Here is a 24,752-nt window from a genome sequence, read left to right as displayed (position 1 = left end):
TGAATTATACTTGTTGACATCTATTCTGTTCCCTTGCTTGCCTTACTGTTCTTCTCCCGGGGCCTTCTGTTGCACATATGTGTTAGATTTTCATTGCCTACTGGTCTCTCTTTATTTCTGTTTTATTTTAAAAATGTCTTTTTTCTCTTAAGGCATCATCTGTCGTGTTTATTCACAGCCCTGTTCCCTTTAATCAATTAGTCTTTGTTTATGAAATGATGTGTTCTGTTACTTTTGATTCTTTTTTTCTCTTCTGGCACGTCATTTATGAGTTGTTATAATTTATGCTCTTTCACTTCTTATGTCATTTTGTTTTTTTAATGTCTTTTAGCAGCTTTTGAAGTATTAGCTCATAGCATTAATTTGTTTTGGAAGTATTTCTATTGATTGTTATTTGTAGCTGTTTGTGATATCTAAAAGGAGAAATGACCATATTTTATAGGGATGTTTTCCTAGTGTTTTTCCCAGTGAATGGCTCTAGCTCACCTCACCACAGCCTGCTGGCCTCACAGTTTGGCTTTTGGGGAGATGCTTTTATTGTCACAAAATGTGAATTCCACATCAGTAGTTCTGCCAAAACGTAACAGTTCTAGGTAAAGGGGGCTTATCTTCTGATTCTTTCCCTTGACTTTTAGTATGTAAGTATGCAATGTTATCTCTAGATATATAGTATTTAGTAGCAGATTGGCAGGTATTTATGGAAAATGTTGTGTTCAGTTGCTAAGTCACGTCCAATTCTTTGCTACCTCATAGACTGTAGCACACTAGGCTTTTTGGTCCTTCACTTCCCAGAGTTTGCTCACATTTACGCCTTTTGAGTCAGTGATGACATCCAGTCATCTCATCCTCTATCACCCTCTTCTCCTCCTGCCCTCAGTCTTTCCCAGCATCAGGGTCTTTTCTAGTAAGTCGATTCATTGCATCAGGTAGCCAAAGTATTGGAGCTTCAGCTTTAGTGACAGTTCTTCCAGTGAAGAACTGTCCAGGGTTGATTTCCTTTAGAATTGACTTGGTTTCATCTCGTTGCTGTCCAAGGGACTTTCAAAAGTCTTCTCCAGTACCACAGTTTGAAAGCATCAATTCTTTGGTGTTCAGCCTTTTTTATGGTCCAACTCAACATCCAAACATGACTACCGGAAAAGCCATAGCTTTGACTTGATGGACCTTAGTTGGTGAAGTGATATCTCTGCTTTTTAATATGCTGTCTAGGTTTGTTATAGCTTATGAAAAATACTTATAAAATAAAGCCTTTCGGTACTGTTTAAAGATACAATTCTTGCAAGAGTTTTATATTTATAGAAACATTGAGTAAATACCAGTATGATGTTGAAATACAGGTTATCCTGCTTTAGAAATGACAACTTGATTTTCATTTTATGAGCATGATATCTGTTAAGTGTGTAAGTTATAAGAACATTTTACAAACTGTGTTTATAAGATGTCAATCTTATTAAAATACATTAAACATCAAATATAGTGTGAGTGTCTCTAGATTTGGGTGCTTGAAAAATATATAGCTTGTGTGTGGTTTGTTTTCCTTTCCAGCTTTTTGTGGTTTCATTATGTCTATGTTCTTAACTTTAGGTTAAATGTGCACAGTACTGGCCTACAAAAGATGACCGGGAGATGCTGTTTAAGGAAACTGGCTTCAGTGTGAAGTTCCTGTCAGAGGACGTGAAGTCCTATTACACGGTCCATCTGTTGCAGTTAGGAAACACCAGGGTAAGACTGCTTGTGCCCAGACTATGGGGCTTCATGTGGTGACTTTAAGGATTATTCTTTGTTCTTAGATTTGAAGTTTGGGGCAGCCCATTCATTGCAGCAATGCCTGTAATGGTTCACCGCCATAACCATGTCCTCATAGATTTTGTTCCTATATGTGGTGGCTCTCTGAGAATTCTTAAGAAATGCTGGAAACTAAGAATTGTGAAGTTCAGGTTGATACCTGAGGATTCTGAGCAACTGATCAGTATTATAATTGGTTGAAGATTGAGGGAGAGGGCTTTAGAATTGGGCAGCCTGGGTTTACATCCAGCGCTGCTGCTCAGTGATCCCTGCCCAGGCCTCCTTATCTTTAGGGGGAGGCTGTGGTGCCTCTCTGTTCGCATTTGTGATGTTGAGTGAAGACATGGGTATCACATGAGGAGGTATGTGCAAAGGTGCTGGTACAGAGAGCATGCCTGGGAAATGCTAGCTCTTGTTCTTGACGCTTGGAGAGAGTTGCTAATTCGAGGGGTTTGTCACATGGAAATGTGCCTTTATTGAGCTGGTCAAAATGGTGAAATAAATTTACCATATGACCTCATCAGTATTTATTTGGATTTTTTCCAAAAATGTAAGACTCGTTCCTTGGTGCCTGGGTGAGAAACAGGCACGCAGTTGGTTGTGAGCCTACTGTTGTTGTCTAAGCATCAAGATAGTTCCCCGTCTTCCCATTCACCTCTTTGCTTTCTTTGGTTTGTATTTAGAATAACAAAAAAATATGAACTAAGAGTGATTCTGAGATGCATTCAGAAACTAGAAAAACTAGAAAATATGAAAATGTTTGCCCAGAAATGGCTTCAGGGATGTATCTGGTCTCTAAAGCGAGATACTATTTTAGTTAAGTATTAAGTGAATTGAGTATTAATGTGTGATCATTAATCCATAAGAAAAAAAAATTTGTGGAGAAGGGAGGTATATACACTTTTTAGATATGCTGAGTTATCTTTTGTGGTTATCTCCTAAAACACCTGTCCTTTGTGACATAAGCGTAGGTGTGTACTGTGTGCGTCTGACTGGGTCCAGCTTGCATGAGAACATAACTCAGCTCTGAGGTCATTCAGGGAGGGGCCTTCTTTATGAAATCTCCTCACTGTGTGTGTTTTGCACCAGTGATTTCATTTGTGTGTATCTTAAGCTGCACTGAAATACATCAACTGCTACTTGGTACTGGTTGTCCAGCCCTTATTCCCAGAAACAGAACTTCATTTCCATAAACTTCTCATGGTTCTGGGAATCATCTTCTCTTAGTATTTATGTATCCTAGGTACTGCATCTGCTGTGGCATTAAAATTGATTTAGCAGGAGATTGGCATAGGTATTTTTCTCTGTCCTTACTGAGAATTGATTACACCTGAAATAATAAAATACTTTTGTATTTTGTTTATCAGCTTGTGAAGTATTTTCACATGTATATAGTTTGACCCATGGTCTTCCTACAATGTAGATAAACTCCTAATCCTGTTTTTCTTACTAAAAGAAAATAACCTAAAAATCTATTAGGTTAATGGATTTTTCCCGTAAATAGATTACTTAGCCAAATTCCAGATCTCCTAACTTCTAATGACATGGGACCAAGTCTAATTGTTGTGGAAAGAGCCTTGGTTCTAAAGTTCCTGAAGCGGAGGCCACCCTGGGAGTGGGCCAGCCCCTGCGATTCAGTTTCTGGCAGTGTGTGGTTTCTTACTGGCCTGTGTTCAGAGTCCACTGTAATTGAACAGCAGCAGTTGATGTTCTACTTCACAGTCTGTAGTGAGAGTGAGCAGTGTTAGAAGGATAAGGTAGCATTTCAGTGGGTGAGACAGGATTGCATTAGTCACATTCAGACCCAGGAGCCAAGTGGCCTGAATCCTGGCTGCTGCTCCTGGCCGTGTGACCAGTCCTGTACTTGATCTCTGTGCCTACGTTCACTCATCTGCGAAACGAGGGTGATGGCATGCTTCCCTCATGGGGTTGTCACCGTGACTGCATGAGTTAGTGCTCTGATGGTGCCTGAGGTTCTGGGCTCCCCCGGGTCAGGGCTCCTATGGGAATGGAGTGAGTTGGGAGGGCCTGCAGGAGCCAGGGCAGTGGAGACAGGTGAGCTGAGGGAGAAGGTGCTGATAAAGTAGGGCTGCCTCTCTTGTTCCTGAGGTCAGAGCACCAGGTTGCTTCTAGAGGAGTCTCCTGACCGACCTGGGCAGAGTTGCCCTGTCAGGCCTACTCTGAGGGGACCTTGCATCTGACATGTCTGACAGAGCAGTGGAGCACCAGCAGTCTTTTCAGCATCATGATGAGAGCTCAGTCTGAACTTTTGCCCCCAAGTCCATTTTACTTTTGAATGGCTTAAGCTGTGGAGGTAGTTTTGAGGGGCTTTTAAAATCCAAGCTCACATGGAGAACTTGCCTTTCGGGCTTTTCTGTTTACTTGCGCTTTGGTGTTTTCCATGTGTCTTCGGTCAGGTTTAGGTGATTGAGTTCCTGGAAGACAGTGTTGTGCTGAGTTCTGTTTCTTCTGCCCCAGTTTTGCCCCCCAGGCTCCTGTCTGTCCTGTGCACCTTCCATCCAGCTTGTGCCCGTTTCTTGCTTCGGTCACTTAATGTGTTGAGGTCCTTACAGTGGGTACACTGAGTCCCCTGTTCACCACCCTGAGAACTTCTTCTGAAATGCGGAGTCCTTCCCCAAGGCTCTGGAAGCCTTTCCACAGCCCCAGCCCACCTGCCCTTGCCACTTATCTACCCACCAATTCTCCTGTCCATGCCTGTCTCAGGCACACCCTTCCCTCTGCTTAGAACTGGGCCCTAATGCCCCTGGCATACCGTTCTCTTCTCTTCACCACCTGGGCTTCTGGTCAACTCCCAGAGTGACTTTCAGTGACCATGTATTTAGCTTGGCCTTTGCAGTGGCCCTGCAGGAGCTGGTTAAAGACTGGACTAGGACAGTGACCTCGAGGGGGACAGGGTCAACACCTTACTGCTCTCCAGGTGGAGCAGAAACACAGATGAGGAGACTGGAATCGTGGAGAGGTCATAGTTGATTGAAAGTGTTAGGGCTGTGATTAAGGCCGCCAGCTCGTGTCCCTGTGTCTCTTCAGGCTTCACCGGTGTGGGGGTTGCCTGTTTACTCCTTACTGGAGCCTGTGAAGTAAGTGCTTTCTCAAACCCCATTAGCAGATGGTGAAACTGGGCGTATGACAGTCTTAGAAACACAATCTTGCTACCTTCTGCCTGTGCCTAAAGTTGGGCCTGGGCCACAGAGCTTTGTAGATTTTTTTTAATAATAGTTAGAAGATTTATAGTCCTCTTCAAACTGATAATAGTAATAGTTAACCTGAATTTGAATGGCTCTGTATGGCACACACAATTCACCCCCACGCTCATAGCTCCTGTTGTCTGTTCCTACTCAGCTCATAGACCAGCTTCCTGGCCTTCATGGACTCTGAGCTTGTCATCTTATTCAAAGACTAGAGTTAGAATTCTTAAAAAAAAATGTAAATGAGATTTTGCCCTAAGAACAGTGCATGCTAACGTCTTTGAGCAGGGGTGGTGTGCACGATGCAGTGTTTTCTGAAGAAAATGGTTCGGGGATGTGTGGACTGGCAGGTGTGTGCAGACCAGCTGGAGTCTGGTGTGAGGGGTGGCAGTGAGAAGGGATGGAGGCCTGGACTGGGCATCACAGAAGGAGGACCAAGGGCATGGTGACCACGGAGGAGGAAGGGGCGAGTCCACTGGTATGAGACAAGGACTTTGTCAGAAGTTGTGGGATCCGAGTGTAGAAAACTAGGACTTTGTTGGAAATTGTGGGGTCCATGTGTAGAGAACTGGGATTCTGTCAGAAATTGTGGAGTCCGCCTGTAGAGAACTGGGGACTCTGTTGGAAGTCGTGGGTTCACAGTGTGAAGAACAGGACTCTATTGGAAGTTGTGGGGTCCATGTGTAGAGATGAATTTCATTTGAGCTCTCCCCGCTCTGGAACCCTTCCCCCTTCTCATTACTTTTCCAATATGAAATGAGGGAAAGGGCCTCCAGTTGTGCACATAAACATTTTTATACCACAACAGTAAACATTTGGCTCCTATTACCTCACATGGCCCTTTGGGTATTAATGTGATTTTGTGAGCTGTGTTTTTCGTGTCTTGTTTCAGGAGGGGTTAATTAATTAAAAAAAAAATTACCTATAAGAAGTTCTTTAGTCCGTTCCTGTTGGGGAAGAAAAAGATGGATTTTCAGAAATCTATTAGTGCAGAAGACTGTAGTATACAAACAGTGGCAAGCATTTCTGGGAACTGGCTTTGAGAGTCCCAGACACTGTGACCTGAATTTGGAAGAAAGGCCATTGATCTTGAGCCAGCATCATTCAAGCGAAGAAAAAGCAAGTGGTCGCCCAGGATTGTGGGGTGACCTTAGGTTGGGGCCAGGGTGTGATGCAGAGTTGAACTGCACCATATAGGCCACACCCGTGGGAGCAGGGTCCTGGCACCACCCCTGCCCGGCCTGGAGCTCTAGCAGGTCCACCTCGACCTGGCTCAGGCCCTAGGGGACCAAGTCTGGCCAGCTGTGCGTGGTCAGCACAGCATGGTGGCTGAGGACTGCAGCGGGGCGGTTGTCTGGGGAAGGGTTAAAACATCTCCTGGAACCTCAGGCCTGGCCCGTCAGGCCTGTTTATAGGAAGATGTATGTTAACCACGTGCCTGGGTTGAAAATTGTGCAGAGACGTGTTAGTGGGTCCCTGCTCCCTCTGAATGAGGAGTAGGTGGCAGAGCAGTGCTCCTGGGGATGGGGGGCCGCTGGCAACGCTGAGGGATGTTTTCAATAATGAGTTAGGCAGAAATAAAGATTGTTGGGAATATCCAGGAAGCGGTGCTGAGTAGCTAGCCAGGCAGGCTGTATGAGACAGGAAGCATTTAGCATGTTGGTAAACCAAGTTATCAGCACATCAGCCAAGGCATGTCAACAATTCTAGGATTGGGAATTATTACCATGCGGAAAACAGCAATTAAGAGAGAAGTTTCAGTTAAAAATGTAAAGATTGTGTCTTTAATTCTTGAGTTGTTCCTCTGTGCCTGTGTAGCTGAATCAGAAAGATAACTTATAATGGGGACGATTGTATCTTTAAAAATTTGGAAATTGTTTTTTTTAAATAACTTTAAATTTAAAAAAATTATTTATTTATTTGCTTTTGGGTACACTGGATCTTCGTTGCTATGTGGGCTTTTCTCTAGCTGCGGCGAGCAGGGCCTACTCTCTAGTTGTGGTATGTGGGCTTCTCATTTCAGTGGCTTTACTTGTGGAGCACAGGCTCTAGGGCACCTGGGCTCAGTAGTTGTGGCTCCTGGGCTTCGCTGCCCAGTGGTATGTGGGATCTTCCCAGACCAGGGATCAATACCATGTCTCCTGCATTGTTAGGCAGATTCTTCACCACTGAGCCGCTGGGGAAGGCCCAAAACTTTGAAATTCTTAAACAGGAAATCAGTAAAGATGTGAAATTATACTGGTAGAAATTTATAAAATTTCATGATGAGAATTCACTCATCGTGATGTGTGATTTAAGAGGATCTGGCAGAATGTGTGGTGCAGGTCAGTGAAGGAGACCCAGGTGCTGCTCCAGTCCTACTCTGCCATCTTTTTACATGTGACCTTGGGTGCATTACTTAACCCTTGCCTCAGTTTTCTCACCTGGAAAATGGATTTTAATGGGATTGTTATATGGGTTAATACATAAAAAGCTTAGAATGTACCTACAAAATAGTAATTGTTAACAAAAGTGTTAGCTATTAATATATTCCAAATTCTCCTAAAGAAAATCTTCCCGAACTTGTATGTGTGATTATCAACAACCAAGTGAAAAGTCATGGTGCATTACACAAAACACATCTTATTGCAGTATATTTTTAAAAGAAAAAGCTTAGAACTAACCTTTCCCCCTTAATTTTCACTTTTTAGACTGGTGAGACCAGAACAATATCTCACTTTCATTATACTACCTGGCCAGATTTTGGAGTCCCTGAATCACCAGCTTCGTTTCTCAATTTCTTATTCAAAGTGCGGGAATCTGGCTCCTTGAACCCTGAGCACGGGCCTGCGGTGATCCACTGCAGTGCCGGCATCGGGCGGTCGGGCACCTTTTCTCTGGTGGACAGCTGCCTTGTTCTGGTAAGTGGCCTCATTTCAGGCTCCCATACCTTTTTGTTGTTTCCACTGGCAGAAGTTAAGTTCAAATACCAGGATCCCAGAACTGTGCTTTTCAAACTTAAACATCTGCCTTTTTTTAGAAAAACCAAAAATTCTCTTTCACATCCTTTCAGCTGCCTCTTGCTTGTGATGAGTGGATGGGGCTGTGACCAGGATAATCCTCGAGCTCTGGGAGGAGACTGATGCTGGTAGCTTTGTGTTAGCTAAATGATAGGTTGTCTCCCTCACCCACTATATTTTTCAGACATCAGTTGGAAGATAATACTGAATTCCTTCTTGCCTTGGTTTCCTTATTTACAAACTGTGGGTAGTGGTGGTATTTCCCTCCCAGGACTGTTGTGAGAATTAAGTGAATCAGTGCATTAGGAACAGATACTGTCTAAGCCCCTTGGTCAGTGTGGTGTTGACACCACCCCCTGAGGTTCCTGTGGTACCCGAGGGCCGTGTGCTGCCCCAGCCCTCCCAGCCCCTGCTGGGGCACCGGCATGTGCCTGTCTTCCTTTTAGGGCATGTTAGACGTCACTGTTTAATACCCTATGTTTAATACCCTGTGCTTCCATCTAAAGCTGATTGTTACATGTAAGTGAGCTTTGATGTGTTTAAGAACTCTTAAGCATCTGGTCTGTTGATGGTAGATATTAAAACTGGATCACGTGTGTACCAGTTCCCTCGCAAAGTTGCTGTAGCAGCTATTCTCTCTTCCACTTGGGGTGGGGTGGGGTGGGGTAGGGGCACAGTGGATTTAGCCTGACTGTGGCAGCAGCGGCCGGACGTATCATCTGCAGTGTTGTCACCATGGGTCTCTCTCTTCCACCCCCTTGGGTGCTGCCTTCCACAGACTGCTGTGTACAGACATGAGGCTGCTGTGTACAGATATGAAGGCAGGGGGCACCCAATGAAAAGATTGACTCCTTAAAAAAGAAGAGCACTAATCTCTGTATTTATCCTTATGTTAAGCCAGCACTCGGCATAAATCCTTCCTTCGACCAATCACCAATCGCTAGGCCACCACAAGTGAGATGACTATTGGCAGGAGTCAGCCGTGGGTCTTCCCTGTGCTGCATGGACAGGGAATGCTGGCCTGGGCTGGCTTGCCCTTAGTGGTTATCTTGGACTGCTTCTGTTTTCTGGACTCGTAACAACAAAAGGCTTGAATAATGTTTACCTCTCTTGCAGATAGAAAAAGGAGACAATATTAACATTAAACAACTGTTATTGAATATGAGAAAATACCGAATGGGACTGATTCAGACGCCAGATCAGCTCAGATTTTCCTACATGACTATAATAGAAGGAGCAAAGTTTATAAAGGGAGACTCAAGTATACAGGTAAACCATGTGTCAAGTGTATCGTCGTCGGGTAACTGCGCTCCGTGTAAGCCACGGGGCTTTTCCCCTCCTCCCGAGAAGTGTGTTTACATTAATATGGTGGGTCCAGCTGGCTTCTGAGATGGAAAAGCCTGTGCCCACCTCTTTGTGTGCTCCTTAGCCTCTTGTAAAATTTTGCTTATCTCTCAGAAACCCAGCTGGGAACATGGTTTCATTAAAAAAGGTAGAAGTTTCATGTAGAAGAGAGTCTGAGCATTTAATCATTGAAATAACTGGAAAAATTAGGTACTTTTGGCCCATTAAAACCTGGCCTGGAGTTACACAAGAATACTTAGTTTGTAAATAGATTATCCCATCTGCTACAACAGTGAGTAAGCAGCTTGAGTACTTGCAGCAGATATAATGAACCAGGACAGTGTTGTTTTTCTCTAGTTGGTAGCTTTATTCTCATGAGGGTGTTTTTGTTCTGCAAAAGCTAAAATTGATTTTCAGAAACGTGTTTATGTACTAACATAAAATGTAAAATAGAAACAGAAGTAACAGTAGACTCCCGTTTCTTGTCTGAGCCAATCGTATAGAATTTTACATAAGCAGGTAGATTTTCTTTTTGTTTCTCCTACATAAAACCGCTCACTTGCTCTCTAGTTTCTGTGATCATGGCCAAAAGAGCAAGGTTCTGAATAAGCGCTGTTTTGTAACAGATCACACCATCTGTGGAATGATGTATAAGTAGTTGTGTCATATAGATTACACAGATATTTAAATACTCCTGAACAATTTTATTTATCAGCTAACGTTTTTGTTGTGATCATTGGTATTAAGACAGTCTATTTATCAATTAAAATTTCAAGTTTTATTTAAAAGATTCCCCTTCTTTAGCATCAAAGGAAGATTTTTAATGAAGAGAAAGGTGAGGTTCCTCAGTGCCCTCAATCAGTAAAGTGTTTGGTGTGTGAAGATTAAACCCACGAGACATTAGTGCCTCCCCCAGACGCCACCTCAGCATTCAAGATGGGGAGCGTCTCTAACGTGCATGTCCACCAGATTCAGTGCCAGTGTGTGTGCTGACCCCGTCTGCTGTGCTCATTTCCTGGCTCCTCCTCCAGACAGGCGCTTCCTCAGGGCACTGCCCCTCGCTGCACTTAGATCATGGATGTGCCTCCTCTGAGGGTTGCTTTCCCCATGAAGATGGGTTTTATGGACGTGATTCCCATAGTGACTGTGGTGTGTGGCTCGAGGGGGTTTCCTCTGTCCCAGTTTATCTGTGCTGTGTGGCCATCACGTCCCTGACCCAGCACCTTCATCCCTGCTTAGACCCACAGATCCTTTGCCTCCTTCCACAGGGCCCATTGGAAATGCCCCTGTTTCTCAGGTGCTCAGTGTCAGAGAGCCTGTTACCTTCCAGGGGGCTCAGTTTCCACAGAACTGGTCTCAGCAATCAGTTAGTACCTACTGAATATATGAGAATTAAGAGACTGTGAAAGTACATCATTTACAAAGTGGAAGTCCTCGCTAACTCAACCTCACCCCCCAGCATGTAACTACTAATGCGTGCGTGTGTGTGTGCTTCCAGGGCTGTGTGTCCATGCATCAGTAGTATTTATGTATCAGTGTGTGGACTTGTTTATTTTATGTCGTTATTTTCAGACTGTTTTCTCCTTCTGGAACCCCTGATGTCTCATGCTGTAGCTATGTGTCTGTTTAGTGTTGAGATGTAGCCAGTCCGCTTAAAATTTAAGGTGTACAAATACAGGGAGGAAGAGTATAAAAGATCTCAGTAATTTAAAAAATATTGTGTGTTCAAATGACAATATTTTTAATATATTAAGTTAAATAAAACATGTTGAAGTTCATCTTTTTTTAAAACATGGCTATTAGATAATTTTTAAGTTATATATATATATATGTGGCTTACATTACATTTCACTAGACAGTGCTATCCTAGAACCTTAGCTTAGAACAGAACAGAAATCTCAGAGAAATAGATTTCCCTGAAATCTTAAATCATAAAACTGTCCTGTTACAAAGATCAAGAGTTGCTTTGTTGTGTGGAAACCCCAGAGTACATGGCTCTGAGTGTCCTGTGCCCGGCAAGCATCTCCTAGGACACATAAGGGGGTGATAGGAAATTTATGGGCTCTTTTTTCTGTCCATGCATCTGCCTCCTCCTCTTTGCCTCTGATTTTGGGGGAAATGAGTATTTGTAAGAAGAAAGAGGGAAGCTTTTCTAGTGTGAGCTGTTGGCAGTGGGTGCGGGATACTGTCTTTCTGTCTAGTAGCACCTGCACTGTGTAAGCTTCATCTCTGGTTCTTTTTCTTGAAGGAGGCAGCTGTCTCCACCTTCTGTCTTAATCTGGGCTTATGTGATGAGAGTGGTGTTTCCATTGTTGACTATAGTTTCATGTTTGTTTTCCTGTGAAGATTTCTGATATATGTGGCTATAAAATGATTTAGAACCTGCTAGGACAAAGGAAAGCTGTTAGTATTTACACCTAAAATGACTGTACCTGAAACTAGTAACTGTGTGTGATGACCACATAGTGCGTGTTCACGCACTGCCATCTCCAGTGGCCTGGGCCCACCGGGAAAGAGGAGATGAGCTCTAGCTGTCTTTAAAAGGACTCTGTTTACCTTCCATCTTTTTGGCCTGAGGTTGTCATAAACATAGTACCATTGCTGGTGTTTCACATCTTTATTAGCGAATCCTCAGTTCTGCCCAGAGATGTGGCAGAAAGATATTGCTCTTTTTTTTCCCTCCTTTGAAGTTCACTAGCATTGACAGCCCCCACCCACCACCACCCCTGCACCCTGCTGAGTCTTGGTAGATTCTGGGAAGTGGGCCAGTGAGTCTTGTTTCTGGGCATCATCTTGTTTATTGACATTGCTGAGTTTTGTCCAAGTATGAGGCCAAGTTGCAGTAACTAGATCTTGGTGAAGAATTGCTCAGCATAATTCTGGAGACAGTTAACATTTTTGTTGGGTACTTAAACTCTCTGGTGTCTGACACTGATGGTTATTTCCAAGATGCAGAGCATCCTGAGGGTTTCTGGCACTGTCAGCCCAGGTTGTCTGGGTTCACATCCCAGCTCTGCAGCTGTGGAGCCTGGGGCAGGGTGTTCACTCACAGCCCACCTCGGGGGACCAGTGTAGGTGGAGTCTTAGGTCAGCCAGGGGTGTGGTAGTGCTCAGGAAGTAGCCGTCTCTCCACTGCATTTCCTCCAGTATAAAAAAATCTTGTTTGGACAGAGAAAAAAATTTTTAATGGGAAAGAACAAAATTGACACAGTTACCTCAGGTGAAAGCATCTTACTTTTGTGTGTTGTTATGTTCTCAGCTCTTGATGAGATAGTCTTTCTGGATGTGATGGAGACACCGCAGGTCCCTTTCAGGAGAGCGCAGACCCACCCCAGGTGCCTCATGTCAAGGTTGTCTTTCCCTGAGGTCCACCTCCTTCATGGCCTCGCCTGTCTGGCTACGCTTTCCAGGCTCCCCTTCCTCCAGCCATGCTGTTGTGTTAACTGCCCTCCAAACACAACAATTTACAGAGTTGTACTTTCTGAGTCTTTTGTGAGTCAACTTCATAGAACAAAAGGAGATCCGTTCACACGCTATGCAGCTTCATAGAAGAGCTATGTCAGGGGAGGTGGATTGTGACAAACTACCTTTTAAATTCCTTTGTTATGTAATGAGACAAGCTGGAAATTAGTTTATTGGTGTGTCAGTGAATTTCCTGAAATTTTAAAATCTAAACATACAGGCATTGTTTAAGTAATGCCATTTTGTACCACAGTAACTTCAGAGAATGACTATTCTGTCAGCCCCAGAAGAATGTGAGTTGTGCAGTATTCCTTCTCTGTCAGAATCCTTGAAATTCTCAGACAGTAGTTGCAGGGAACCTTACTCATTATTAGATCTGAGACTCCACACTTGCAGGCTAGATCTCCAAAGAGGGCCTCTCAGGTCTGTGCCGGAGTCAGAGTTAGAGGTCATGGAAGCCGCTGGCTGTCCCAGCCGTGCCTCTGCTCCTCCACGGATGTCCGGGAGCTGGGTGAACGTGTTCTAGCCCTTGGAGGACTTGGAGAGCCTGGGTCTTCCTGCCTCAGAGGAGGAAGGTGGATGGCTCTTCATTGTGGTCTGAGTCCTGCCACTCCACATTCCCGGCTGCTGAGGACCTTCTCGCCCTGGGTCAGGCCAGCTGCTGGTGCCTGTGGTGGGCACAGTCTTTGGAGTCCTCTGGCACCGGAAGGACTTGCTGGTTCTCTCTAGACTGGACAGTGGCAACGAGCCGGAGGACATGGGTCACATTCATGGGCCATCTTGGTCACTCTTCCTGCAACAGGTGCCTCTGCACTGGGGACAGTACAGTCAGACTTTGAAGATCTTAACCTGAGGTCCTAGTGTAGTTTGTCTCAAATGGGCTAAAGTCACTGTGTTTTATTAAGGTGGTTGTGTTCAACTATATACTGATGTGCATCAGAATTAAATGCTTTATTATTATTATTAAATTCAACTTCAAGTAGACATAGCTAAAAGTGGTTTGACAAAACACGTTTTCCTCTTTCATTCATATGTTAGCATCACAGGGTTCTCTTTACTATATAATTACATTTCATAAATTTTATTTAAGGAAAATCAAAACTCTAGTGTTTTCATTTGTTTCTCATTTATCTTCCCTATGTAGAAACGTTGGAAAGAACTTTCTAAGGAAGACGTATGTCCTGTTTTTGATCATTCGCCAACCAAAATAATGACTGAAAAATACAATGGGAACAGGATAGGCCTAGAAGAGGAAAAACTGACAGGAGACAGATACTCAGGTCTGTCCTCTAAAACGCAGGAAGCTCTGGAGGAGAGCAGCGAGAGGTAAGGTTACCGCAGCAATGTGCTTGCAAAGATGAGACTCTTATTTTAATAAGTTCGTGGATATTAATTAATATAGATCCTTTGTTTATTGAATTAATGTAATAATTTATTATTGCAGGGCATTTAAATAGTATATGATGACATCATTGATCCCAAAGAAGACAGTTTATAGACAGAAGCCTGTTGGAAAATGGCTTGACACAAAATGGCTTTAGCACGGTATTAGAGTGTAAAAGTTAGTATAAGTGGATGCTAAGGTGTGTAGTGTGGCACAGAAAACAAGCAGTAATACCTGCTGTTTGTGTAGTTATGCAGTGTTCATGCTCCTGTTATACAGTATAAGTGATAATATTTCTTTAATACCACTGAGGGTATAAGTGCTCAGTTGCTAAGTCTTGTCCAACTCTTAATGACCCCATAGACTGTAGCCTGCCAGGCTCCTCTGTCCACGCCTGGCAGGACCTCTCTAGGCAGGAATACTGGACTGGGTTGCCATTTCCTCCTCCAGGGGATCTTCCCGACCCAGGAATTGAACCAGTGTCTCCTGTGCCTCCTGCATTGGCAGGTGGATTCTTTACCACTGAGCCACCTGGGAATCCCATTAATACCATTATGAAATAGTTAAATGAATATTTCAATTTAAATTTGTTATTGAAGGAAAAAAGTCTTTCTAAAAAATCACATAAAATGCCCTATACTTTTAGAGTTTTGAGTGCATATGAATGTGTAAACTATTCAAATTTTTAAATTCAAAAAATTATACTTCTAGGGTTCCAGATATCTCACATTATATGAAGTTGATATCCTGAGTTGTGAGTTTCTTAGAAAAGTGAAGGAACATTTTTTCTTCCTCTCTTCAGTATATGAGTAATTTTTTTTTTCTTTTTGTCAAACATGCTTTTTCTTGTGGGAAATTTTACATTGTAGTCATATTTGTTTATTTGGGATCTTGGGATATGCTGTGAAAACCATTAAGGTCTTCACATTCACTTCATTTCTGTGTTTCCCTAAGACCTAAGGAATTGTGATGCATGGCAGTTACATGTTGCACTGCAGAGTTTGTTCTGACTTAGCTGTGCTGCTCCTTATATGTGATGTCAGTGGTTTAGTCAGAAGTTAAGAATAGAGGTGTTTGTCTTTTCTTCTACCTCAGACTTAATGCTTTTAAGTCAGGAAATAATACTGTGAGCTCTGTATCCTTTTATATATTTTATATGTGCTTTGCCTGCTCTTGATTACAAGGTAATTTTTTTTTTTTAACTGGCAGGTACATACATACTTGTTATATGAATTTTCAGTCCAGAGAGTGAATTTTGAGTAATAGTTTTTGCACATCATTGTAAGAAATACTCAGGTGGAGATCGTTCAGGCAGAGCTACCTGCGTCTGTGATAAGGGAAAGTGGAAGGAAGACTGCAAGGCACACGGAGATGGGCAAAACATAGTCCCAAGTTGCTAATACACTTGGAGGACAAAACAAGAACCCAGACCAGCATCATAAGTGATTTACTGTAAATGAAGTGCTATAAGATAAGAATAGAAGGACTCCAGGGGCTGAGAGAAGCGAAGAGAAGTGTGTTCTTAGTTTAGAAGGAAACAGGCTTGGAGAACAGCAGAAAAGCTACTTGTGCGGGACCAAAGCCATACACAGTATGCAAACACTGGAGAGTCTTTGTGAGCATGCGTGCTCTCATTTCCTTTGTTTGTTAACTAGGAGTGGGGCTGCTGGGTCACACGTGGTCACTACATGGGGATCATTTTTAAGCCACTTTTCCAAATGACTGCATCACTTTGCCTTCCCACCAGCAGTGGCTGAAGGTGCCCTTATCCCCAAGAATAATTTAACATTGATAAAATAATCTAATATGTAGACTATATTTAAAGTTCTCTAATTATCGAAAACCCACCTTATAGCTTTAGAGAAAATAGCTGTACTGAGATAATATACATATGAAGTTGACAGATTTAGAGCATACAGTTCAGTGTGTTGAGCATATTTACAGAGTTACGTAGCGGTCACCATAATGTAATTTTGGAACATTTTTATGATCCTGGTCTGTTTAGCTATTTAAAAAAGTAATTCATGATCTTGTCCAGGATCATGCAGCGTATGAGTGGTTCTTCAGGCTCCTCACCTGGGACCATCCACCACCTTCTGTTCACTCCCTGCTGGATATTGTTTGCAGCTTTTAGATGAGTTGCCTTCTAGGACACCCCATGATCTGGATCCCTCTGACTGTTCCTCATTATTAGACTTAGGTTAAACACTTGAGGCAAGAAGAAAGCTGGCTGCTGATATAGTAGACATTGAAGAGGCATTCAGGACTCTTAACCAAGCAGCAAGTCAGGGCTATGCCTGACAGTGATTGCTGTGGCATAGGCAGCCTGACTCTGAAGGCAGGGAGGCTGGTTAGGCTTCCGCTGTAATACAGCAGTACCTGAAGGGAGATGCGGTTTGTGGGATTTAGTTTTTTTGTAACCAATTTTAATAGCCCTTACACTTGATGTAATTGTTATGCAAAATATTTAGATGAGTACTCTTCTTTTAAAAATATATGTTAAATAGGCAAGTTTCCATCCCGTTCACTTCAGTTGTTTAGTCTTGTCCAGCTCTTTACGACCCTATGGACTGCGGCACGCTGGGCTTACCTGTCCATCACTAACTCCCAGAGCTTGCTCAGACTCATGTCCATCGAGTTGGTGATGCCATCCAACCATCTCATCCTCTTAAATTTCCATGAGTTTCCATTAAGTAAGTGAAAAAAAAAATTTAAGTTTTGCTTTCCATATCATTTGAAGAAGGGAAATTATTTTAAACAGTACTCAAGTTTATTAAAAACACATTTTTAAAGTATTATAAAATGGTTAGCTTTCATCAGCTTCAGGGCTTGTGTTGCTCCCAGACTTTGCATATAACTGAACTCTCAGATCTGCTCACACCTGCTGAATTGATTCCACTTTGCATTCTAAGGTGTCAGTGTCTTCATGCAAAGTTTTTTTTGCTTCTTGCAGCATTTCTCATGTTTTTCCTCAAGAGTGCCTGATGGGAAGATTGCCAGTCTCACATCATTAAGCAGTCTTCATCTACAAGCATGATGTCCTCACAAGCATCTCTAAGTTTTAGAACTGTTTCCTTTTTCTGTTTCTTCCTTCAGCTCTGTGATTCTACTTGTATACTGTGAAAATGTGTCTTTTGTTGATTTTTAAAAGTAACAGCGTCTGCTACTGCTGCCTTCTTCATGGTGGCTGTCATCTTGGGCTTTTGAGATTTTCTTCTTAAGGGGGAAAAATAGTAAAGTACATGTTGCCATCAACTGTTCTTTGCCTTGTTCCAGGACTGTGATGTTGGGAGTCAGATAGCTTCCACTGAAACAAAAATTCTGTATTGAACAGGAAAATGGGAGCTAGAAAAGGGTGTGGGCAGATGACAATAGGCACCACACAGCGGAACATTCAAGAAAATGTTAACTTTAGGGGTTTTTGTGGAAAATCAGATGTAAACTCCAGAGGGGACCGGATGCTGAAGGGACCCTCTGTCTTCCCGGTACTGCTGACTGGTTAGCAAAGAAGGATAGAACACTGACACCATGGTTCTTTTCAGGTCCCACTAAAAGTATATTTATTAGCACAGAGTTGAACTGGCAATTGTTGTTGAACAATCCGAGTGTATCTGTGGACCATTCAGAGCATTGAAGCCTTTCCCCTTCTTGCAGTGTCTTAAGGAGTTGAGGGGTAGGGGGATGTGGGCTGAGTCCCTGCCTGCAGCTGAGCCCGCCTGCTGATACTCTGTCTGTTCACAGTGCTCTGCGCAAGCGCCTCCGGGAGGACAGGAAGGCCAGCACTGCCCAGAAGGTGCAGCAGATGAAGCAGAGGCTGAGCGAGACCGAGCGCAAGAGGAAAAGGTGGTTATATTGGCAACCTATTCTCACTAAGATGGGGTTTGTGTCAGTCATTCTGGTTGGCGCTTTTGTTGGCTGGACACTGTTTCTTCAGCAGAATGCCCTATAAGTAACTAATTCTGCCCCGCAAGCTTCGGCCTTAGCAGCTGACAGTGTTGCGTGAGTCACAGAGTTGGTCTGCCACAGACTCCTCACCTAGACGATGCGCGTGACTCGACACCCACAGAGAAGTGTGGTGTCTGGTCCCCGCAGCACCCCAGGGCACTGCCCACACTACCCACCCCCTAAGTAAAGACTTGAATGCTTCTTAAGAACTGGTACATTTTCCACTGTGTTCATACATGCTAAGTGTAATATTTCACCTGACCAGACTGAGAAATCCTTTACCATAAGGGTTCATTTTTGGAGGCTGTCTGGATTTTAACCTGCACTTGATATAAGCAATAAATATTGTGGTTTTATCGACATTATTATTGGAGAGAAAATGACCTTAAAGTAATACGTGTAATGTATAATATACTGTTGACATGGGCATCAACATTTTATATTCTTAACCATTTCAGGGTAAATATATTTTATAAGTACCTATTTAATCTTACTTTTGTAGTTAAATGTACTTTTTAAAAGCTCAATTTGAAAAAATCTGTTACCATAAAAATAATGATAAATTGTATGTTGATTCAATTGTACTGGATACGTTTTCTTAAAGAGAAGTTTGATATGAGCAGGTAGAGCTCTGAATAAGTAATTTTTACTATATATTTGCATTTCTTTTATGTTTTACAGTCTTCCCAATTTTAAAAAGAAAAACAAACAAAGAAACAAAAATTTTCTCTAAAAATATCTTTGAAGGAAGGTTCTCCTTACTGGCGTAGTCAGGTAACAGTTGGTCAAGACTTTGTAAAGAAACTGGTTTCTGTAAAGCCCATTATTAATACTGTTTATCTTTCAGGAAAATTTCAATGTAATTACCCTAAGTTATAATTGGGGTAAATCATGATTTAGGAAATCAAGATAAGGAACAGCATTTTATTATCCATGATTTCCATTTATTTGACTGAAGTTTTGCAGTAAAAAAAATTTTCAAGTTCTTTCTACTTCAATAAATAGTATAATGATGTTCAAACTTTATACTGTCCCTTTAACTTCTTAATGAGTATTTTTAAAGCATATTGTTTAATGAATTTAAATGCTCATTTGAGTTCTAGTGTTTTAACTTGTTTTATTTAAACTTTAGGTGTTATAAATTTAGTTGCTGAAATAATGAAATCACATTATTTTGGTGGTTTCAAACTATGCTGGTGGGATATCTAAGGGGTTACCAGGAAGGGATAGTGGGGACGCTGAACTTCCAGCCAGGCGTCTCTGCTTTATCCACTTTACAGGGTAAGATTGCTGCACCAGGCTGAATAATTTTCAGAGAGCAGTTACCATTTAAACACAGTTTGAAAAATGTCAGTATAGATAGACTTTTGAGTGGGTTTGAATAGCCTTCTAAGACTGTGAGAGCAGGACACATGTGGTGCTCTGTGTGGAGGACAGCTGTGTCTGGAGCACGCCCCACTCAGCACCACTGCAGCCTGTTAGCTTTACACTGAAGGAGGTAAGAGGGACATTTCTGTGTCTGCCTACTTGACACCTGTATTCAGGCACCAAGGTCCTTACATTTTAGGTCATTATTGGTTTAAAATCTTTCTTTCCAATTTGCCTTGGTTTATCTTTGCTAAAATACAGTAATTACTATGCAAGTCAAATACAGGTCAGTTCAGTCTAGACCTGTTCAATTCCAACTGCAGGTAGCCTTGCTTTCAGTAAAAGTAAAGTAAAAAGACTTTATGGGAAACACAAGCTGGTAATGAAGCCCTTGTTCCCAGGCAGAGGAGGGAGACTGCTCTTGGGGTTCAGTGCTTCAGCTTTGCTGTCTGTCTGCTTTCTGTCCTTCTGGAGCTGTGTGTCCTAATGTATTCTTCAAGTCACATCCAGGGCAGCAGACCCTTGTTAATCAACTTCTGCATAGGTTAGTCGTCTTCCTCCTCTCAGCAGATGCTTGAGGCGAGCACATCGGTTTTTACCAGGGGTCGTGTGTTTTTTTTACCATTTGCTACAAAAGGGTGGCAAGGTGCCTGAACTTTATTAAAGGAGGTGTCTGGTTGAGGGAGGGTGGGCAAGCGGGGTCCTGGCCTCAGGTAACAGCCACTGGGGTCAGCGGCCACGGCATTCTGTGTCTTCCCAGGATGTGGTCTCCATGGTGTTTCCTAATTAGAACAGATGCTGAACATCAGTTCTGTGTTTGACTTTGCTGAGGTGGTATTTTCTTAATTAAAAAAAGCCAGAAGTTTTATTGTTTTTAAGAAAGAATATTTGCATTAATACTTGGTTCATTTTGTGTTCGTGTCTGTTTCTGCTCATAAGCAGGCAGCCCTGATTCAGAGCCATCTTCTCCGATTGCACCATGGGCTCCGACCTTGTGTCCACGTTCATCCGAGCACTTAATTTCATCCTCCTGCTGGTTTTTATCTATGATTGCATGTGTGGAATATCTAAAAACCCAATTCTCCATATTTAGTGGGTCCATAGGTATCTTAATGTGAAAGTGCAGAGAGGACTGTGGTGACACAGACTGTTTCTTATGTTTAGAGAATGATTTTGTGTTTGTCCTTTTTTCTCTTTGGTCTTTTTGGTCTATTTCATTATGTATTGTTATTTCTACCAAGAAATGAACAAAAAAAGAGAAAAGAAGTGAAGTGATTTTTTTTTTAAATATAGCTCTGCCTAACAGGTGTGTCAGAGGAAGGAATTGTGACCCAAATTATTAATTTTATGTACACTTCTGCATGTCCCCTTTGTTTCACATTAACTAGAATTGATGGTTTGAATCAAAAAACACCTATTAGTTTAAGAAGCAGTTTCTGACATAGAGCCATCCTTCTGCTTTCATCAGTTCCACCTTTGCTTGCAGGGTTCTTGGCAGTGACGGTTGTTCCCACTTAGTGGTGGTTTCCGCTGCTCTGGGCTCTGTGTTTTGGAGTGTTCTCTGTTGACTTCCAGCTGATAAAGGTGTTCGGGTCACTGAGCCAGAGTCACCTGAGATTTGACTTTTCCACCGTCTCTCCTGGTCCTGGTGCTGAAGAGTCCTGTGTGTTTAGAATTAAATTCTCAGAGAAAGGTGTAACTTCTGCAAGTCGCTTCTCTCTTAGAAGAATGTCTCGGACTGGATTCTTTGTGAGCCAACACAGGCCAGACCTGATGACTGGAAATCTTGTATTGACCATTGTATACTCTAGGGAATGCACTTCTGAAGTGCCTACCTGGTTATTATACAGGATTTTTAATTAATTTATTTTTTAAATTTTTATTTATTAATTTTTGGTATGTGGGATTTTAGTTCCCCAACCAGGGATTAAACCTGTGCCCCCTGTGTTGGAAGTTCACAGTCTTAACCACTGGACCACCAGGAAAGTACCCTGTACAGGTTTCAGGATCTTGCTGCCTTGATTTTTACGTTCAGACACAGTCTTACAGACACTTTGTAAATGTAGCTCACTGTAAGTCGAATGCCGCTGTGCATGTCATCCACTTTTCCTGAGTCCAGGCAAGAGTGTAGGAGTCACACTATCTGTCAGTGCTGACTGGTTTCTGATTCTGGCAGGTCTGAGCAGGGCTGTCAGTGGGTAGGAAGCATGGGCGTGGACAGGAGCAGTGAGTCTGGGCCCCCGTCCCCACGTCACAGCTGTTTACATCTCTCACATCAGGAAGCTCCTTTGGCTTTGACTTGTTTAGATGATGGGATGCAGCATCTTCTAAACACAGTTTTTGAAAAACAGAAATGTAGTATTTTTTCACATAATAAAATGCAGTCCTCCTGGCTCGCTGAAAATACAGGTCTCGTCTTCCCTGGATGATGTATTCTGGAGCTTTCCCCGAGGTCGCTAGTTTGAATTTGAGGCTGCTCTCCCTCACACCTATCTTCAGAGCCCTGTTTCTGGGCCAGCGGCACCACAGCCCCTGCAGCAGCAGACGAGTCAGAAAGGCTGGGCGTCCTCTGTGCTCTTGGGTGTGTACGTGCCGTCCCATCACGGAGGATGCCTGGGTGAGCGATGACTCGGCCAGAGGCTTTATCAGGAACAGGCTGACCATGGACATTCTCTAGCGCCCTCACAAGCTCTGTGCGGTCCAGTGGGAGAATGAACGGTTCAATCACTGGAACTCTTTCTGTTTTGGTTTTGTAATTTAGAGTGGAATACAGGACTTACAGGACTCAGGGCAGATATCACTTGCAGAATCTAATACTTTCTGGTTTTCCACCACATACTATGTTTGGGGAACTGTAAGGAGAGTGGCTGGGAGTTTTTATCTTTATGGAGACCGTTTTTTTTCCCCCAAAGAAAAACATCAATTCTTTACTGTTGCTTTCATTTGATATAGAAGTTTTAGACATATGATGACAAATTACTGCTATAAAAAACCTGAAGTTATTTCGAGTTTGGTGAATTCAGGAGAGGGAAACTGGGCAAGCTAATCTTGTCTGTAAGGCAGTGAGTGCCTTGCTCACCCCAGAAAAGTGTGTGTGACTCTTTTTAGTGAAACATAAGTGTGAGCATCTGGTGGCTGGAACTACTTTGGGTGCATTTGACATTGTTCCTTTAGGTGTGGAGCTGGCCCCTGTTGGCCTTAAGTTGTTCTACAGAGTCGTTCATCTAGTGGAGTGTGTCTTTAATGCACTGCCAGTTGTGTCAGTCGGTTTAAATACACCTCCCCTACATACACACACACTCCACCCCTCCTAAACACACACACATACACCCTGAGTCAGAGAACCAGCAACTTGCCTGCAGCTGTACATCTAGTTCATGTCAGAGCTGAGACATGGACTCCCATCTGTAGAATCCCAGTGACTCTGGATCTCATACTTTCCCATTATGTCTCACTGGGCCTGTATTTATGGAATATTTACATAGAACATTAGACAGCTACTTTTGCCCGTTAAAACCTGAAATAACCCTCTTTTTATGGTTCAAGTGAAACAAAAGTTTTTCCCTCCAAAAAACTTTGTGGAATAGTTTGAACTACTGCTGATCCAGAGGAATCCTGGAAATCAGACTACTCTGTGACTCAAACCATGGTTCCATTCACTCTAACTCATAAGCTTTGTTCTTTTGTTTTCATGAGGGGGCTTCTGAAGGTGTGGGGAACACTTCATATTTGCAATAGTCAGGGTTGATCAGGAGCTTCATTTCTTACGTCAGCCACTTTGGTTCAGGGTTTGGTTTTGTTTCGCTTCCCCGCAGGAAGCACCCGTTGTGTTTCTGTGCCCACAGGCATCTAACAAGAATGTTCCCTTGGTGTCTGGACATTTCTGTGTTGGTGCTGGAAACCTGACACCAAAGAGCCAGCACTCAGGAAGAAGCCAACTCGCAGTGTTGGGGGTTTTGATGGAACGTTTTGGATAAAAGTGTGGGTGCAGTTTATGTCTTCTGTTTATATACGTGGGGACACAATAATAACAGGTATTGAGATCTGGGCTGTTTTTTTTTTTTTTTTTGGTCATAGCAGAGGAAGTTGGGAAAAACCAGTTACCACCTCAGAAATTCAGCTGTTTGCAAATATTGTGAAATAACATTAAAATCTCAGCTGCCCTTAAACTAGTTATTTCATCTCTATCGCTTGTTGAAACTCTCATTTATCTTTACTTTTTGGCATTAAAATACAATAAATCTATCAATTATTTCATGTCTGTGTTTTCTTTTAATACTTAAATCATGTCACTTCAGTTCTGCATTGCTGTGATCATTAGTGTTATCCTTCAGGACAAAATGCACGCTGCTCACAGTCCGTGAGTTAAAGATATAAGCCAACTTTATGTTCAGATGTTACATTCATTAATATTTTTAGCAGTATGACACATTGGAGGTCCAAATTGGATTAGACTTTTGCATTGAATTCCAAAGTATTGGTAAGTCTAGCACATACCATATAATCTTGCTGAACTGTTGTGGGTACATTTTTATTTTAACCTGTCTGTCCGTCAGTATTGCTCACTTGGAGGTCATTTCTTGAGTAATACAGGATGACCTACAAAATTTATAGTTAGTGATTCTTGTAAAAGACTTGAGTTATGGTGCTTTAACATAAGTCTGCCTCACACCACCAGTTCTATTTGAAGAGCAAACACATAAGCAGCTTTACCAAAATAACAGTGAAGCATTCAGTGTGGTTGAGTGTGATGTGTTGGAATGTTGGTTTTTTTTTTTTTTTTTTACCTTTTTAGTTCATTGTTAGTCCTTTTATGTCTGTGTGTGTCTATGTATGTCTGTGTGTTTGGTAAATACGAATTGAATAGATGACTTCTTATTTTATGTTTTAGGCCAAGATTGACAGACACCTAAATATTCATGCCTTGAGAATATTCTGCAGCTATAAATTTTGAACCATTGATGTGCAAAACAAGACCTGAAGCCCGCTCCGGAATCTCAGTGAGGCTTGATAAGCCTGTAGATTGCCTCACATGTGTCTGTTTACAAAGTAAACCTTACATCCAGGGAGCGAAGAGTGCCACCAGCGGAAGACTGTGCAGAAGCCTCTAATTCAGTGCATTGTTAAGTTTTCTAACGCGCGTGTGAAATGTAGAAAGATGTAAAAGAAATAAATTAGGAGAGACTACTTTGTATTGTACTGCCATTCCAACTGTATTTTTATACCTTTTGGCAGCATTAAATATTTTTATTAAATAGA

The 24,752-nt window shown here is 42.4% G+C and overlaps 1 protein-coding gene and 1 pseudogene across 5 annotated transcripts in view; one reads left to right on the top strand and one right to left on the bottom strand.

Annotated features, from left to right (window-relative positions):
* PTPN2 (protein tyrosine phosphatase, non-receptor type 2) overlaps positions 1-24,752 on the top strand; it is a 65,957-nt gene extending 41,205 nt beyond the window's left edge. The window contains exons 5-12 of one of the 5 annotated variants that reach the window (XR_001917174.1): positions 1,585-1,722; positions 7,682-7,891; positions 9,107-9,259; positions 13,941-14,122; positions 17,922-18,023; positions 18,807-18,899; positions 23,339-23,474; positions 24,385-24,752. Coding sequence is in view for 3 of the 5 variants with exons in the window: in XM_018039609.1 (XP_017895098.1) it covers positions 1,585-1,722; positions 7,682-7,891; positions 9,107-9,259; positions 13,941-14,122; positions 17,922-18,129 (891 nt within the window). In the remaining 2 variants the exon portion in view is untranslated. Of the gene's footprint in view, positions 1-1,584; positions 1,723-7,681; positions 7,892-9,106; positions 9,260-13,940; positions 14,123-17,921; positions 18,491-18,806; positions 18,900-23,338; positions 23,475-24,384 lie in introns of those variants that run through there. The other 4 variants (XR_001917173.1, XM_018039610.1, XM_018039611.1 and 1 more) reach the window with 4 other exon arrangements.
* LOC106503543 lies at positions 14,686-17,913 on the bottom strand (annotated as a pseudogene).

The sequence above is a fragment of the Capra hircus genome, chromosome 24, assembly GCF_001704415.2.
Source record: "Capra hircus breed San Clemente chromosome 24, ASM170441v1, whole genome shotgun sequence".
Lineage (NCBI taxonomy): Eukaryota > Metazoa > Chordata > Mammalia > Artiodactyla > Bovidae > Capra > Capra hircus.
The sequence above is the reverse complement of the archived record's forward strand: the minus strand, read 5'-3'. Positions and strand labels throughout refer to the sequence as shown.